The 18,736-nt window shown below is 34.4% G+C and overlaps 2 protein-coding genes and 1 long non-coding RNA gene across 10 annotated transcripts; 1 reads left to right on the top strand and 2 right to left on the bottom strand.

The window, feature by feature from the left end:
* Positions 1–8,626: 8,626 nt before the first annotated feature.
* LOC107909863 (squamosa promoter-binding-like protein 2) lies at positions 8,627–14,802 on the bottom strand. 8 transcript variants are annotated; one of them, XM_041087882.1, is made up of 6 exons: positions 14,566–14,794; positions 12,967–13,587; positions 12,026–12,784; positions 11,748–11,884; positions 10,027–10,293; positions 8,627–9,255 (listed from the first exon to the last, which is right to left on the bottom strand). In XM_041087882.1, the coding sequence occupies exons 3-6, from the start codon at positions 12,709–12,711 to the stop codon at positions 8,921–8,923; spliced, it is 1,425 nt and encodes a 474-aa protein (XP_040943816.1). In that variant the 5' UTR covers positions 12,712–12,784; positions 12,967–13,587; positions 14,566–14,794; the 3' UTR covers positions 8,627–8,920.
* Positions 14,605–16,212, top strand: LOC121214724 (uncharacterized). Its single transcript, XR_005910445.1, has 2 exons — positions 14,605–14,744; positions 14,952–16,212. It is a non-coding gene; the product is annotated as an uncharacterized lncRNA (long non-coding RNA).
* LOC107908281 (4-coumarate--CoA ligase-like 1) lies at positions 15,843–18,627 on the bottom strand. The gene is made up of 6 exons (XM_016835505.2): positions 18,182–18,627; positions 17,493–18,080; positions 17,201–17,399; positions 16,973–17,118; positions 16,736–16,803; positions 15,843–16,228 (listed from the first exon to the last, which is right to left on the bottom strand). The coding sequence occupies exons 1-6, from the start codon at positions 18,608–18,610 to the stop codon at positions 15,991–15,993; spliced, it is 1,668 nt and encodes a 555-aa protein (XP_016690994.1). The 5' UTR covers positions 18,611–18,627; the 3' UTR covers positions 15,843–15,990.
* Between the last annotated feature and the right edge of the window lie 109 nt (positions 18,628–18,736).

Raw genomic sequence — 18,736 nt, 5'->3', positions numbered from 1 at the left:
CTGTCACCTGGAAAGTTTCTAGTGCCGTGAATATAGTTTTACATTCATCGACCTCACTCTCAGTGTTGACCATCATTGCCTTCTTAACCTCCTCACAGTGAATGTATCCCACCTCCATCTGATTTGTTTATTTCTCCACCACTCTTAACATCAAGGTTGTCAACTTACAGAATGTAGCTAAGAAAATAGTTGAAATGGGCAGATGTCGTGTATGCTCCAAGATGACATTAACGAACTCTACGAGGTTGGTGGTCATATGTCTTGTAACACCCCTTACCCGTGACCATTGCCGGAGTCGATCACGGGGCATTACTTAACTTATCTTACTAATTCGGAGCTTAAAAATTTACTTTGAAAATTAGTTTCACTATTTACAGCAAACCTATCCAATCGCACAGTAGTTACTAAATTGATTATGACTCGAGCTACGGGACTCGAAATTTAATTTTTTAAATTTTCCCTGAAACTAGACTCATATATATTCCTACCATAAAATTTTTAGAATTTTTGGCTTAGCCAATTAGTACATTTTATTAGTTAAAGTCTCCTCTGTTTCACCAATTGACTGCCCTGACCTCTTGTCACTAAAAATAAATTTTCTCACTATAGGATTTTCATATGAAGTTATTACTTGTTTCTACAGAAAATATACTCAATAAGGAATCTAGAAATATAAACTACATCTCATAACCATTTTTATACAATTTTTAATGATTTTCTAAACTCAAAACAGGGGACACCAAAAACTGTTCTGACTCTGTCTCAGTCTCATCAAAATTCACATATCTTAAAATATAAAATTCCTTTTCCTAAACCGTTATTTTTCCATGAAAATAGACTCAACAAGATTTAATTCCATATATCATTCACCCTCTAATTAATTTTATACTATCCTAGGTGATTTTTCAAATTCACATCACTGTGCAGCCTGAATTCTGTTTCTTTGCAAAATTTTACCTCTTTCATGATTTCCATGCATAATATATCACTTAAACTCTTATAACCACAAATATCTACATCCTTGACCATTTAAACAACCATTCATCATCAAATACTTACACATCTTTCTCTAGCAAAATCATAATTACAAACATACAAAATAACTAAATCCCTATACATGCCATAACTTAAACATGTTTCATCATAAAATACCGAGTAGTTTTTCTTGATAGTGTGGACGATCTCCGACTTCTTTAGGATCCTTGAAGTAGCCTTGCAATACTATAAGAGAAAGAGAAATAAAAGACGTAAGCATAAAGCTTAGTAAGTTTACTAGCAAATAAATAACAATATTTAACACAAATAATTAAACTCAAGTGTCTATATCTCTAGTTTACTCTTTAGTTAATTTCATACTAGTTCTCTTGCTTGATTACTTAATATACTTGCGTTTCTAACTTACTCTTCTCTTGTTGCATCATTGAATATCAAATGTTAATATAATAAATTCTTAACTCCTATAACTCACCTGAGCTTGCCATTTCTTATCTTTAACTGAACTTTCATGTACCTGATTCGTTTACTAGCCCGTTGAACCACATTGGAATAATAAGGATATTCGGGTATCTTCTGACCATAACATGCCAAAGCCATGTCCCAAACATGGTCTTACATGGGATGTTCTCATATCGGTGCCCATGCCATGTCCCAGACATGGTCTTACGGGGGACCTCTCATCTCGGTGCCAACGCCATGTCCTAGACATGGTCTTATATGGGACCTCTCGTCTTGGTGCCCATGCCATGTCCCAGACATGGTCTTACAGGGGACCTATCATCTCGGTGCCAATGCCATGTCCCAGACATGGTCTTACATGAGACCTCTCATCTCGGTGCCAATGCCATGTCCCAGACATGGTCTTACATGGGACCTCTTTACCCAAATGTCATGACATTCGTATCCAGTATCATCCTTATGTATCAACGGGACTTTTAAATTTTAATTCTCTATCATTTCATGCTTGGATAATCATCAAATAAATGCATGAAATAAATATATATAATTGCTGGAAATTAAAAAAATTAATAATAATTATTAAAATATTGTATTTATTTACCATAAACTTACCTCGGTACCAATATAGCCCAATTCACCAACTTAGTCTTCAACTTTATTATTTCCTTTGTCTAACCTCGAGTTTCGTTCTTCTTGATCTAAAATAGCAAATTTAACTCATTTAATACTCACATTTATCAAAACAGCCCTTGACTCTAACTTTTTCAAAATTATGATTTTGCCCCTAAACTTTTGCATAATTACATTTTTACCCCAAGGCTCGGAAATTAAACTTCATCCCTTATTCTTATGTTTTATGACATGCTGAACATTTTTCCCTTCTATGGCAACATCAAATTCCCACTCTAACATGTACTTAAGAACATTAGGTATTTTTGCCGATTATGTCGTTTTACTCGTTTTCACTTAAAATCGCTTAGAAAAAGTTGTTTAACATAATTTCTAGCTTCATATTCTATCATAAAACATCAAAATAAACACTTTTCACCTATGGGTATTTTTTCAAATATAAACCCTAGGTTAAATTATTGCTAGAATAAGCTAAATTAAGCTATCGGGATCTAAAAACGTAAAGAACATTAAATACGAGGCTTGGGATCACTTACTATGGAGCTTGGAAGCTTGAAAACCCTAACTATGCCCCCCCTTGCTGATTTCGTCCTAATGAAGAAGAAGAAGATTTTTGCCATCTTTTTTCCCTTTTAATTCTTTTTATTACTAGATTACCAAATTGCCCCTAACTTAAAAATTTTCTATTTCACTTATTTCATGTCCATTTTTGTCTACCAAGTTACCAATGGTCTAATTACCATATAAGGACGTTCAATTTAAAGTTTCATAACAATTGGACACCTCTAACATGTAGAACTCAACTTTTGCACTTTTTACAATTTAGTCCTTTTGACTAAATTGAGTGCCCAAACGTCGAAATTTTCGAACGAAATTTTCACGAAATAATTTTGAGAAATCATAGACCATAAAAATGTAAGAAAAATAAAATTTCCTCATCGGATTTGTGGTCCCGAAACCACTGTTCCGATAATCTTAAATTTGGGCCATTACATGTCTATAGCGAGTGTAACACCCCTATCCCGTCTCCGTCGCCAAATTAGGGTTACAGAGCATTACCGTACAAATTAGAAGAATTAACTTCAAAATAGATCAATAATGTCATTTAATATTAACTACTAAACACTTATTAAAAACCTAACAAACATACACATTTGGGCCTTAATTTGAGCCTTCGGAGCCCTGGAAACAGTTCGAGACTAATTTAAAACAAATCAAAAAATTTTGGAAAAAGTTAAAAATTTTGGAAACATGGGTCACACGACCATGTGGCCAAGCCATGTGAAATAGCCTAGACCGTGTTGACATTCAAAGTAGGGCTACACAGTCGTGTCCCAACCCGTGTGTCCGCTCATGTGTATATTCAAAATAGGGCCACACGGTCGTGTCTCAGACCGTGTACCAGACCGTACGTAACCTATACTTAAAAATAAAAGTGACACACGACCGTGTAGCCAGGCGGTGTGTGTCACACGGCCATATGACAATCATGTCTCAAGTCATGTGCTTCATAATTAACCTTTAAAATAAGCCATTTCAAAGCCAAACCTTACCCAACAAGCTACTCTATTTGTACATACATTCAATGGACCTAAACACACATCTAACATTAAAAAAAAAAAACATACAAATTCAAACAACCTAAATTTTCTAACCAATATGCCCTTTAAAGACACCCCATATCATACTAAAATAAAATCAATCAAGCACAAGGCTATAATGCCACATCTCAATCATATATCATAGGTATAAACGCTACCTAATGTCAACCATTTTTAACCCATTACACCATTCAGGATAGGCATACCAAAATGATCATTTTCACAAAGTTTTTAACATATACAAGCCAACTAAACCATATATGCATTTAGTCATTTACAAAAGTAACCAGAACACAAAAATAGTATAAATGACATTAAACCCTATACTTGTAATTTATAACCATAGATCAAATTAACCATAACTACCAAAATTATCGCGAGATAGTGTGATAGGTCTCTGAAAAAGTTCCAACCGGTTAAGCTTCTGATGATCTACAAAACAAAGAAAACCACTACGTAAGCATTAAATGGTTAGTAAGCTCGTGTAAAAGAAACTTAAACTTACCATTTCACCACATTTAAACATCCAATCATGCTCAGTAGTTCATATAAATACTTGATATTCCTATTCAATATAATTCACACCATTGGTAGAAAATTTAACCATATAACATCATAAAACAAAAACAATACCAAGAAGTGAATTGCACCCATTTACCTTCCTCATATGATTATTCAATAATATTTTCATCCATTTGCACATATTAACTTTCTATTCCTATGAACATAAATATCCATGATATTGCATACAAGCCTTTCCATTTCACTTTACTTACTCGTTGAACCATCTAGAATTACATCGGATACTCGGGAATGCTCACACATAGTGTGTCTTTCTATATAACCGTAACCTTTCCTTTTCAATGATGCTCACATGAGCTATGAAATGGGCCTGCTAACACGAGCTATTGGTCAGAATGTTAGCTACATGATGCTGCTCACACGAGCTGTGGAAAATCCACAACAAATGTAGGACCTCAGCCATCGGTAGGACATTCTGGACTAGCACCCAAAACATATAATCCCTAATGACATGTCATTTGTATCCTAAGTATTCTCTAGGTTCAAACGGGACTTTTAAGCCGTCAAGTACTTCATTATTGTATTATTACCGAAATAAATATTTCTAACATACCATTGATGAATAATCAACCAAAACAATACATAATAAACACAAAATTCATACGAACTTACCTCGATTCCTATGATTGCAAAAACGGAGTTGAAGACTAATCCAAGACTTTAGTTTTTCCCCGATTTAAGTTTGGTTGGTTCTTTTCTTGATCTAACATATAATTTAACTCAATTAAGAATTCCAAACATTCAAAATCATCAATTCTAGCTCAAACTCATTTAAATGAAAAATTACCAAATTACCCTTAATATTTTAGCTTTTAAACAATCTAGTCTTCAAACCCTAAACTTGAAATTTAACCATTTTTAAAATAATCTCATGATAATCGATTCTTCCCTACACTTAAATAAGTCTACATATTTCATTATTTCACACATTATACATGAAATTTCACTATTTTAGCAAGTGAATCCTAAAACCCTAAATTTATTAAAAATCATTTAACAAAATATATTCACTTAATAATTAACTTTATTTATCTAACAAATAACTTCACAACAACATCAATTTTGTTCATGGCATATCCCTCATCCTTTAAAAATTTTGCAAATTAACACCCGGGCTAAGTAAATTAAGCTAAGACGAGTTCAAAAACATAAAAATCATTAAAACAAGGCTTAAACACATACCATGCATAAGAAAATTAGCTTGGCCGAACCTAGCTCCTCTTTTTTTATGGTTTCACAGTTTAAAAACAAAAAAAAAGATGATGATACAATTTTTATCATATTTTCTTAATGTTTAATTTACTTATTTACAAAATTAGCCTTTTAAAAATTTCAAAATAACACCAAAACCTATCCAACGTCATCCATTAACTTACGTTATGGTATAATTACTATCCAAGTTGATGAATTTACCTTTTTAAAGCTATTTAGTTCAATTAACTAATAGAAACCAACCTTTGCAACTTTTACAAATTAGTCCTTTTTATTTAATTAACTATTTAAATTATTAAAATTTATTAACGAAAATTTAGTACGGCCCCAATATAACCATATAAACATTAAATAAACATTATAATATTTACTCACTCGTCAGAATCATGGTCCCGAAACCACTATTTCTAACACCACTAAAATTGAATTGTTATAGCGAGGCCCGTCATCGAAACATTAAGCCCATTGATACAACTCCATGCTATTGAACCATTAGTGTACATCACGATTTGTTTCAGCCTGAAGCCTCGTTATCCTCTATCCAAAACAGTGTTATTCCAGCTTGTACCTTGCATACATATTTCTATAAGACATGTTTTCATTTGTTTTAATTTCTAAATGTATTCAAAAGATAAAAATAAAATATGACTATTGAATTACCCATGTTCACGACTTTTTTACGCCAATATACATTTTTAAATTCCCTGTGAAAGTTAACCACAATGTGGTGGATGTAGTAGACAGATCTCCATGAAACACTGAAACGCCTAATCACTACAATTAGCCCCTTTAATCGATCTGAAATAATGCAAATGTTGTCTTGTCTAACAACATGCCTCTGCAAGTTCGTCAATAAAAATTGTCACAATTTCATGTTCTCAGCCTCCACAATGGCAAAGGCTACCGATAGTATGTTTTACCTTCCTATGCAACTGTAATAAGGAGGATTTGCATGTATTTCTCATACAACCAAGCTCCATCAACTTGCTCAAGCAGCTTACATTGGAGAAAGGCCCTAATACATGGATCGAATGTCCAAAACAACTGTGTAGTTCATTGTACGACGCATCCCAATCTCCATATTGTGCTATCGCCATCTGTTTAGCCCACCATGCTTTCATGTATGGCACGCTGTACTAAAATTGGGATTGCATGTCGACAATCAAGACCGATACAAGAATGGTGGCCATGTCTTTCACCAGTGGCATGATGCAGTTACAAATTGATTTTGTATCAAGTTTTCAATGGTCTTCTGTCATTTGTGCAACCGTACATGTACAAGGCACTACATATTTTCCAATCTCCTACAGTTACGACCTCTACATCAATACAACTCGTACCCGCCAGTTGCGACCTTCTGCAGACCTCCAACACTCCCTAATATATAATGTCTATTTAGATACAACAACTTTGTAGTCCACTGACACTTTTATGCAATACTTTTTTTTTTTGGAAAATACACATTCCTCCTTGTTTGTAAATTGTTGACCTACAGCCAACTCTTCTGATTTGAAATTTGTTGTCAACTTGTGACAAGGTATTATATCTAGGTATTCAAGGAACTCAGATGCATGTGCAAATCGGGATCTACGCTTAACATTTAGGCTGAAGGGTCATTCCGTATGACAATGCCATGAGTCTAGTTCCCAAGCGGAAGGGCATATACATTATCATCATCGTCTGGGTCTTCTTCGTTGATATCATTTGAGACCTCATTGAGATCGGGGTCACTAAAATCTTCACCCTAGTGATCAGAACCACCATCATTTTTCTCACAATTTGCATCGGTACCAATCATCAATGGGTGTATCTGTAAATAGGGACCTGGATTAGGGTTATTATACACATTAGGAGCATCGTATGAATTGTCGCCCCATGTTGATGTCACTCCATAATCGCATAGTTCTACCCACCCAACATTCAGATCAAAGTCAAATCCGTGTGTAGAAAATCGCCTAGTGGTAGACACTCTTGAAACCTCTATATACGGGTTATGAACTTCATATTGTTGATTTAATGGAGCGACATTTTGAACGGGCTCAGCATCCGCTAACTCAATGGACAACTCAACTGGTTCAACGTTACCAAACGAACAATATAGTTCGATCACGGTCTCCACGTCATCATCCTCTACAAGTTCCATCTTTCTATATTTGCACGAATTTGACAAAAATAGAAATTTGTAGAGTAGTCTGGACATCTTCCTCCCACAACTTCAAGCGATTTTTGCACTAATCTTTTGTTTCATTTCATCAAGTTTTACACTATTGTTAAACCTCAATCTTATTTTATGGCACGATTCAAATATACAACCAACTTCTGTTTGAAAATTACCCATCAAAATGGATGTATATGAAATATTGGTAATTCATCTTCAATACTAATATGTAAAATAAATTAAAAATTAATATATATATTAGTTCCTATTAAATCAATTCATACTATTTTAAAGCAACAAAAGAAAAACTTTTTATCAAACAACTTGCATCTCATACTACTAATTATCAATATAAAATAAAATTACATAAAAATAATTACAAACTAACCTTATCAACTCAAACATGATTTTTGAAGTCTAAAATGAAAAGCAAATATGTTGATCTTTAATTTTGATTTCTAGCAGCTCTTCTTTTTTTTTTCGTTTTGTTAAACAAACTCTTTTTTCTATCTCGTTTTGTTAAACAAGCTTTTTTCTTCTTTTGTTCTATTAAACAATGGAAACCGTTTTTTGACCGAGGAATGAGACAATTTATAAGGTGGTGGTGCCACCTTGCAACGTGGCAGCACCCATTTTTAATGGTAAACTTTTTCAAAATTTTAAAACTGATGCCGTTTAACACGTCGGTGACACCATCTTTTTTCTTCACTCTTAAATTTTTTTTTTGTCAGGCCTTTTTTTTAAATTTAACACCAATGTCACCAATAAGCCGCATCAAAAGAATATTTTTTTTACTCCATTTGGTGTTTTTAAAAAAAATTATACATGTGTTCTTTTCCCACGAAATTATTAAGTAATGATTGATGGTAGAGTTTAAATAGTTCTGCCTGCTAGTGTGATGACACCCACGTTCCCTAGTGTAATTTTTTGTGTATTATTTTTATACCCCCGGGGGAATGCATTAAATAATAACAACATCAAAATAAAATGAGACACGAATAAATTTTTTATTTTCTTAATTTCCCTGCTCAGCCCTACTAAATCATTGTAGTCCATCCCATAACATTACATGGCATTTTTAAGCAAAATAAATAAAATAAATAAAATAAAGAAAGAAAGAAAAACAAAGGAAATGAAGCATATGGCTTTTACCCCCGTGAATTCCAGCTGCACGCATTATTTAAAAGAGTAAATTTGACTAAAATAGGATCAGGAAAAATTACATTATCTTCAACGTGTGAACCTTACCAAGTTAAAAATTAAAGTTTAAGATTTGTGGCAATCAATTCATCTGATTGGAATAAAAGCTATTATCATATGGAACCTTGAGAATCTGAAACTCTTGAAGATGGTTGTCACCCTCAACTTGGGATTGAGTAGTCTGCTCTTGTTCCATCTGCCAGTTTTCAGATAAGGCATATGGAATGGGGAAACTCTGCGAAATCACATTCATCGTGGGCTGAGACATGCTGCTACCACTAACATGCACAGGGTACGCAAGTGAACCATGTTGTTTTGGCTCACAAGAAACCGAAGACTCATTTGACAGAAGAGAGAGAGCACGATGAAGATCTTGCGTCGTACCCATATTTGAAGCAACTGTGGATTCTTCTACACCTACAAGATTTCACAAAACTTGTGTAAGCTTGTAAATCAGTTTAGTTACGAGACCATATCATCTTTAACAAGCATGAGACTTATCAAGGATCAATAACACACGTCTCTTAGACTGCAATATTTGTTTTATCATACGTCTTCGTTTTGAACTTATGTAATCACATTCCAGAAAGGTTTTCAAAAAAGCCAAAGACCTCAAGTAGCATTACCCCAATTTCCCATGGAGGGCAGCCATGGCACTTTAATGTTCATGGACCACTCCATAGAGAACAATATTTTTCATCATCAAACACATCTAAAGGGCTACGAGGATTGGTGGTTCAGGGGTATACTTCAGCAGTAAAGATATCATATGACCATTTACATCCTTTAGCTCAAAGAAGCCGGACAAGAAAGGTAATTTCTAGTTCTAATAGTTGTCAGCTTGCACTGTCACAACAAAGGCTTTAGAGAAAAAGAAAAGGCACCCTTATTTGTCCCTCCACTATTTTATGAAAAATGAATGATATAAATATATATATGTTCCAAGGAAAATGGACAGCACAATTTTCCATGGACAAAATCTAGAATGTGATAGCATAAATCTGCATAATGCAGAGGATTCAAGGTTACACGAACAATCTCACCTATAAAGAGAGCATTCTTGAGGGCATTTTGTTACATTACTAGGTGCTTTAAAAAGTAAATTTGTGTAGAAGTACATTTGTAACAATAAAAAACCAACTGCATATGAGATATATCTTATTTCCTAGTAAGAAAAACAAAACGAACCTTGGTTGAGAACCTCAACTGTGTTTTGCTTGCCCTTTACAGGCAGGAATCTGTTGGAATCGTAACACCGAGATGTCATGGAATTCAACAGCTGGTTGCCTGGCAGTTGCAGCTGTCCATTTGCATTTCCCGCTTTTGTAGGTGCATAACCTTTCGTTTCAGAGGACTTGGAGACAAATGTGCCTTCCCATGTAAAATTTTCATTGGGCCTAGCATTATGAAGAAATGGCACTTTATTCCAGACAAAACTCATCAGTTGTTTCCCATCTGCACAAGCATGAGCACAAGATGGTACCTTTAAGAGATGCTAACAAACAAAATTGCATATGACTTCTAACTTTAAGGGTGGAACAGCAACTATATTAGAAGCATAACATCCAACAAAATATAGTGCTGAGCTTTCCCAAAACTATTTGATCATGTTAAATTAAAGGAAAAAATAAAAACGCAATATGCATGATTTCCCATAATATCTTGGTGGAAATCTAAATTAGAACACAGCAAAAAAAGAAAAAAATTGAGAAAACCAAAAATCAATTTGAATCATAGTGTTCAGTTCAATTTCAGTTCAGGTATTATTTAAATATATTCAGTTTGGTTTGGTTCGGTTCAGTTTTCAATTTACAAGATAAAAAACCAATATCTTGCTTTCATCCAAATCGAACCGAATTCTATTTTTATTTAATTCATAATTAGTTTCTAATTTTTTGGATGAGTATGTGGTACAATGGCAGTGTACCTTTTTTATTCCACAAGCAACCTTAAAAAATTGACATGTGTCTCTTTTTTTAAATATATATATTTTAAATATTTTACCATACCCCTACAGGACACTTATCAACCCCTATCCCTGCTTGTGGAGTCTAAAAACTCCACTGGCAGTGTACCAAATATTTTCCCATTTTTTATACACTATTAAAAACATATCATATCTAAATTAGTGAAAGTAAGTTCAAAAAAGTATATAAAAATAATTTTTAAAAATTTTTAAAAACCAAAGATCCGAACTGATGGAATTCAGTTTGGTTCAGTTGCATTTGATATTCAGTTTGGTTTTGGTTTAGTTTTTTTAAAACCAAAATACTAAAAGGTAACCGCAATTATTTTCCAAAACCGATTCAAACCAGACCATCATCACCTTTAATCTAAATGGCATACAAATATCAAGAACTGCATGATAGGAATTCAAGAAGCATATGCATAATAGACATTTTGGACACTGTAGACTTTATAACTAAGGCAATTTCAGGTATATAAATTGCCAAATTTTGCATAAACTATGTCTTTTCCATTATATATAATTAGTTGCGAATTCAATAATGTCTATTATAGATTTACAGATTAAAGTGGAAAAAGAACACAGAAAAGCTTGAGGATGCCCCTGATGGTATTATTGTTTTAAAAGAGATAAACATGTCAAGATAAAACTCAGTTAAGGAATCAGTCAAGATATTACTGACATCATTTTTTCAACCAAATGCAGCATATATTAAGATATTGTATTACCATAGAGAACCAAGTACCATTTATTAAAGAACATCTTGATTAAATAAAATGAAAAAAATCCAGATTGACTTGGTTAATGAAATAACTCAACTCCATAATTTGAGAGGTAAAAGAAAAGGGAAAAAATAAAGTGTCTTAGTCTATTCTTGAGATGGTAGCATATAGCAAAAATTATATGAATGAAAACATATCAAACTTGGGTCTGAAACCATTACCATATGCTGCTGGTGAAGGCCTTGCAGCACTGAAGTGGATTGCATCTGTCTGTGGTTTGCGGCGCCTTGCATTGTGGTCAGAAAGACGCCGGCGGCAGCTTCGCTTCTTTTCATCAAACTCTGACAGAGCATGGAACCTTTGACATCATGAATGAAAATTATGATTTCAACATTCATAATGAGATAGAATCACAAGTTCAGTAGTAAAGAATCAAATCACTACCATCAACTAAGAAATTCAAGTCTTCAATACTAAGATAATTAAAACAATATTTTACCTGCTACACTGCTGGCAGAACCGGAGCTCCAGACCACCTACAATAACCTTAGGGCTCTTTGAGTGACTTTCACAAACTCTGTGTTTCCGATGGTAATCCTTAGCCGAAGAAAGGTCAAGGTTACAGCCTTCGACTTGGCAACGCAGAATATGTTTTGTCTGACAATTGGGTTTGGATCTCTTTGCCGGGGAAGGGGATGGTCCAGGAGTGGCTGAATAAGATGAAGTCTTTGAATTGCTTCCTGTGCAAACATCTTCAAAGTATGTTTGCTTGCCAAGCTTTAAACTGAGCAATGGCTCACCAGAGCCAACTGAAGCCTCAAATATTGGGGAACTACCGGTGTGCTCAACCTTGGAAACCTTTTTCTTGTTGCTAATTTCATGTGGTATAGCTTCAAAAGCCTCCAAAGTAAATGTGGTCACTTTTACCTCTCCCGCAGATGAAGAATTAATGGATGCCGATTTCGAACTTTTAGACAAAGAAATAAGGCCCAAATCTGATCCAGAACCACCACTACCTCCAGCAGCAGCACCAGAAGAATAGAGAGACCCAGAGTCCAGCTCTTCCTCGCCCTCAATATCCCACTCTGCCGATCTTAGCTTCCTTGGAATTTCAGTTGGTGTCGCATTTAACATCATTAGGTTCTCCCACTCCCATTGCAACGGGGTTTTGGCATTCCAGTCCATGAGAGAGATAGAACTCACAGAACAGTTCAAACAATCTTCTTCATATAAAAGCCAAGCCACTTGTCAACAGATCCTAAAATATAACCTAGAGGTTTGCTCAATTCATTAAGGAAATAAACGAAAAGAATTTCAATCATCCTAAATTCAGTAACCTTATATATGAAGCAGACCATTCAAAGAATCCTTATAGACACATAGCCCGCAAAACAACTGATAAACAAAAATTAATCCCTGCATATCAAGTTCAAAACTTACCTCTAAATCTAACAGCATCAAAGTCCAACCCTCTCTGTTTCTCAGATCTAGAGTGGTACAAGTTAGAAAATTTTCTATCCACTTCAACGAAACAATATTTAGTCCACTCCTTCCCCAAGTTTAAACTAAAAAGGGTTTGTTGATGCCACTTCAAATCCACTTAGCAAAACAATCGCAACCAGGGTAGTAGAGAGGTTCGACTAAACAAAGCAATCACTTCTCAAGCCGAGCGTTTTTTTATGCAGATATCAATATCCAACAGAAAAGAGAGCTTAAGCAACGACAAAAAGTATGTTATATTGGACCTTGCAGATTCGAACTAGAATAGTAGTAGAGCTTTTTTCTCATCCATTCATTATTGCTAACGCAAACAAACTGACACCATAGTTCCAAACTGTCTCTCTATACGAGTCTTGTACGAATGTAAGCTGATCTTCAACCCCAAGTAAAAACATAGTAGTGTTCCATAAACCTTCAACATCAGCAGTAAATTCCACCACCAAAAATCTAGAAGAATTTAGCTTATCTATTAACCCATCCAACAATAACTACCCGGTCTAGCCTCTTTAACAAAGCAGCTCCCTCTCTCTCTCTCTGCTCGCCCCACTATCTTCAATAATTCTAAGAAGCAGTAACAAAGTCCAAGTAGAGGAACCCAAAAATTAAACAAATAAAAGGATTCACGTTTTAATCAAGTAACCTAGTCTAAAAAACACTCTAACACTTTCAATAATTCCAATTCAATTATCTGGGAAATCTTGCAAAGTAGGTCCCTGACTCAGACCCACAACTACTGTACAAAACAAAATTCAATGAAACCCTAATCTACCATAAATTCTTGTACCAAAAAATATCTACCATAAATTCAACAATTTACTGATGTATAAAAAGCTATCCCGACAACCATTTTTACTTGAACCCCCACGAGAACCATTAAAACCAATCAACAAATACCATACATGTCAACCAAAAAAATAAACAAAAAAGAAATTCTACTCACAAATTTTTTCTCCATACAATATATATGAAGTTTTGCATTGAAACAGAAATAGAACAAACATATAAACTAAAATATTCATTTTTACTAAAAAAGTAGAAAGTATTTGGTCCCCTTCTTAGATATCATTCGTCATATCGTTTTCCTTTTAATGTTTTGATAAATTCTTCTCAGCTTTCAGCCAGAAATACAAGGTAAAAAATAATAAAAAGGAACCCTTTTAACAAACATAAACGCAGTCGTTTCCATTTATTTTCCCCAGAAAACAAGAAAAGAAAAGGAACCATAACAAAAAAAAAACGCACTTTACCTTCTTTTTTTTTTCTTTCTAAAGTTAAAACAAGTTCACATAATAAAGGTAGAAGATAGGAAGAAAATGATGTTTCAATCTGAGCCGCAAAAACAAGAGATGTTTCCCCATTTTTAGAAACTCCAGTACCTCATTATTGCTTTCTTTGTTAATCCAAAATGAAAACTCTGTTTTATCTTTCCTATTTATTAACGGCGTTTAGTAAAAACAAAGTGAAAACATATATAAAAAAAGAAGAAAGAAAGAAAGAAAAGGCAAGGCAAATGCTTTCTGGTGAGATTGAGTTACTTACCGATGCGTACTTCAATGGTGGGCAGAAAGAATAGAAAAAGAAAGAGCAGAAGGATTAAAGATCTTGAAAAAGAAAGGAGATAAGGTACAGCAAAGCACAGCCCACAGCCGAGTCCGAGTCTGAGACCGAGTCAGGGTCTCTTTCACAGACTGAAAATGGAAGGACAAGCAACGAAAGAGGTGGTGAGAGTGGGGCAAAAAATAATTAAAGCCTAGCTTTTTTGGAAGAAATTATTTCCTTTTATTATTATTATTTATTTATTTGTTTGTTGTATTATTACTGTTGCAGTAGCTTTTTTTTTTAAATGCAGAAATTAAATTAGGTAGAATTTATTTAAAATAATGACACGTGCCAGTCAAAAGCTGATTGCATTGCAACTTTTGCAGGTTATGGAGTATGGACTATGGAGTAGTAGTTTTTTGGACGGTAATGAAAGGGTTGCCTTTTTCTCGTCAGTTACAGGTAGCCAGCCCAACTAATATTAGGTCTATTTTTTATATTATCCGATGTTGTATTTTTAATCCCTTAATTGTTAATTAAAATTTTACCTATAAAAAAGCTACGTATTAATAAATAAATTTAATGTTGATCTTATAATAAAATTCCAAATTTTAAAAAAATACAAAAAATTAGAAAATAAGAATTTAAAGAATTTGATTAAAAATAAAACAATGCAGATTATTGGAAAGGTGGGGGCAGAATTCAAAATATTAAAAAGAATAAATCATCCCTACAATTCCTGAATTAAGAGTTTGTGCTGCAAAATCTACTTGACATTAATTATTATAAGTTAATGAAACCTTTTTCTATTTTTGGTTTTAAAATATATCAACTAACTCTCAGGTATTTGATGATTATTCTATGTTCTGTCATATTATAATTAAGGAAGTCCAATTTTTTGGATTATGATAATCATACTAGCATCAAAACATTAAAATAATTCACCTATCCAAGGGACCACAATTTGTGTTTAGATGGTGGATCTTTCTCACTTTCACCATTAAAATAAACCTTTAAACTCAGTATTAAAAATATAATGTCATTAACTCTGAGCAAATTTGTCAACCCAGAGCTTCCACCGTACGTACAATCAAATATGGGTGTCAACTGTCAACCTATCCTTTAAACCCCCCTTTTTTCATTCTAATCTTTTAGGACCCCTTTAACAATTATTTGTAACATATTTTGACATTTTTATTTCTAAACCCTAATATACAATTATTCACATTGACACTTTGTCCCCTCTTAACTACCAAATCAAGTAGCAGAAACAGAGATAGTAACATATTGCTATTATTAATATTATTATATATAAGGAGACTGCAAGCATTTTCATTTTTCATTTTAAACATAAGATCATAACAATGAGATGGATTACTTTGAGTAAATGAAAAGAAAGGGATTTTATTGAAGGAAATGTTGGAATTAGGAATAGGAAGGGGGTTTGGGCATATTTTCCATCATCTTATCTTTCAAAAGCCTTCGCATGATTTTGCCAGATGGGGATTTGGGAATGGTGCCCACAAATTGCAGAACCCTCACTTTCTTGTAGTGTGCAACATTGGAGGCTACGTACTCCATTATGTCCCTTTCGTTTTCTTTGGCATTTGGGTTCATCACAACGCATGCCGCCGGAATTTCCCCTGATTCTTCGTCAGGCAGCCTGTATTTCAATTCCACTCTTCATTAAGTTTGAGTGTAACAAATAGGTACATGTTTAATACAAGTATGACTTTATCTATTCAATACTTAAATATATTCGACAAAATAATAAAAATTTGTCTCATATTTGAAAGAGATTTGACAAAAATATATAAGTTCAAAAATAAAAATATCCGCTTAAAATATGTATCAAGCTCTAAGTTTAATCTATTTCTCAATGTTATAATATATTATAATTTAAATCATATAAAAATTATATATATAACCATTATACATACTGTAATTATTAAAAATATATTAATTTATTTATGTTTGAAAGTTTCATAAAACAAAATTATATATAAAATTAGAAAACATTAAATATAAAAAAGTAACACATTTAAAAAAAATAAAAATAACTTGGACAGATCTAAATAAAAGAATTTGGATAATATTTAATCCTTTTATGCATTTAGAGCATCATTTTATTGTATAGGATACAGTGGCAAACATAGTTGCTAATACTTACGGCACCACTGCTGCATCTTCGACTGAGGAATGAGTAAGGAGGATGGCCTCTAGTTCCGCTGGAGCTACCTGTGAAAGTACCAAACACTTCCAAATTTTAGCCAATTCAATTCAACTGCTCTGAAATATGACAAGGTTATTGTTGTTTATGAGATCAAGTTAAAAAAAGTATATGGGTTGGTTTTTTCTTTAGAAAGGAAAAAAGCTAGAAAAATGTCATAATGTTGAGCGAGCTTACTTGAAAACCCTTATACTTGATTAACTCCTTTATGCGATCCACAATGAAAATATCTCCATCATCATCTATATAAGCAATGTCACCTGTATGGAGCCATCCATTCTTGTCAATGGTTCGATTTGTCTCCTCCTTGTTTTTATAGTAACCTGTAAGGTTCAAAAACCTTTTTACATTCCAATATGATTTCAAATGATCTTATGATGTATAGCTGTTACTATTGTTTTGCACCTTGCATTACACATTGGCTCCTGACACACAATTCGCCTGGGGTATTCTTCGGAAGGGATCGACTGGTATCAGGATCGATGAACTTGATCTCTAGATTAGGAAGGATAAACCCAACTGAGTTTTTCTTTGCAGTGTCGTGGCCTTTCATGGGGTTTCCATGGGTGAGTGTGATGCAGCTATGCTCAGTTAGTCCATATGCCTAGTAGCAAAAAGAATATCAAACAGATAAAGTATCCAGTACTATAAAGGCAAAGCATGAGATTCAAGTGGCTTTAAAAGGGTCATTGCTTACCTCTTGGACTTGGACACCAGGAAACTTGTTTTCGAACGAAGCAAGAAGCTCAGGGGCTAATGGAGCTGCTGCAGTCATTATAGCCCTGAGTTTGAGCTTACTAAGATCAAATTCCTCAACTATGGGGTTCTTAACCAGGGCCAGAATTATCGGTGGCACAATGGGGGCAAATGTGACCTCTTGTGTGATCAGTGCATTGAGGAATGTCCGAAGATCGAACCTATTCATGACCACCACTTTCCCTTTGTTCCTAAGTGTGGCACAACATATTCCGGTGATACCATAAATGTGGAAGAAAGGAATTAGGCCTAATGTGGTGACTTCACCGATCATCTCCGATCCAACACTAAAGAGCGAGGAGCATAAGTTAGCCACTAAGTTTCTATGGGTCAGCATTACACCCTTTGAAATCCCTGTGGTGCCTGATGAGAATGGGAGGGCACATAGATCACTCTGGAGAACTTCTTCCTTAGTAAACCGAGTGCCTGTACCTGCACGGTCCCCGGCTTCCAGCAACTCGTCCCAATTCGTGGCGTCTTCAATGTGCTCCTCGCCTATCACAACGACGGGTTGCTCCAGATTCTTCACCTGCTTTTTCAATTACCATATATTATGTGCCATTACATTTCCTAGGTTTCAAGAAAAAAAAGACAAGTACCATATAGAGCCTAGAGGATTGATTTCATCACCTTTTCATAGTTTGGGCCATTTGTTACTATCAACTTAGCATTTGCAGCATAAGCTTGTTTCTTTATTTCCGATGGGTGCGATGCGGGGTTTGCACCTGAGAAAACACCGCCGGCAGCCATGATTCCAAGAGCAACAATGCCATACTCAGCAATATTTGGGAGTAATACCAGAACTACATGGCCTTTCCTAAGGCCAAGCGACCTCAAGGCCTTGGCAAACCTCCTCGTGTCCCTAACCACATCACGGTACGTGTATGATTTCCCGGACACTGCTTCAACGAATGCTACCTTGTCAGCATATAACTCAGCATCCTGGAGAACAAATTCCGGCAACGTCAAGTTATCCGGCACTGAAACCGGTGGGTATTTGCTACGGAAAATATGTTCATCTTCATCTTCAGAATGTTGCACTTGGGTTGGATTTTCCATAGTTATTTGCAATGAATGAATTGAAGGGGTATAGCCTTGCCCTTTGCTTTATAATGGAATGTGAAATTGTAGAAAAAGAATTGGTAATCATGAACTGTGCATGGGATTATGAGTAAGAATGAAACA

Source organism: Gossypium hirsutum, chromosome D02, assembly GCF_007990345.1.
Source record: "Gossypium hirsutum isolate 1008001.06 chromosome D02, Gossypium_hirsutum_v2.1, whole genome shotgun sequence".
NCBI lineage: Eukaryota > Viridiplantae > Streptophyta > Magnoliopsida > Malvales > Malvaceae > Gossypium > Gossypium hirsutum.
Note: the sequence above shows the minus strand (reverse complement) of the source record. Positions and strands in the feature narration are given on the sequence as shown.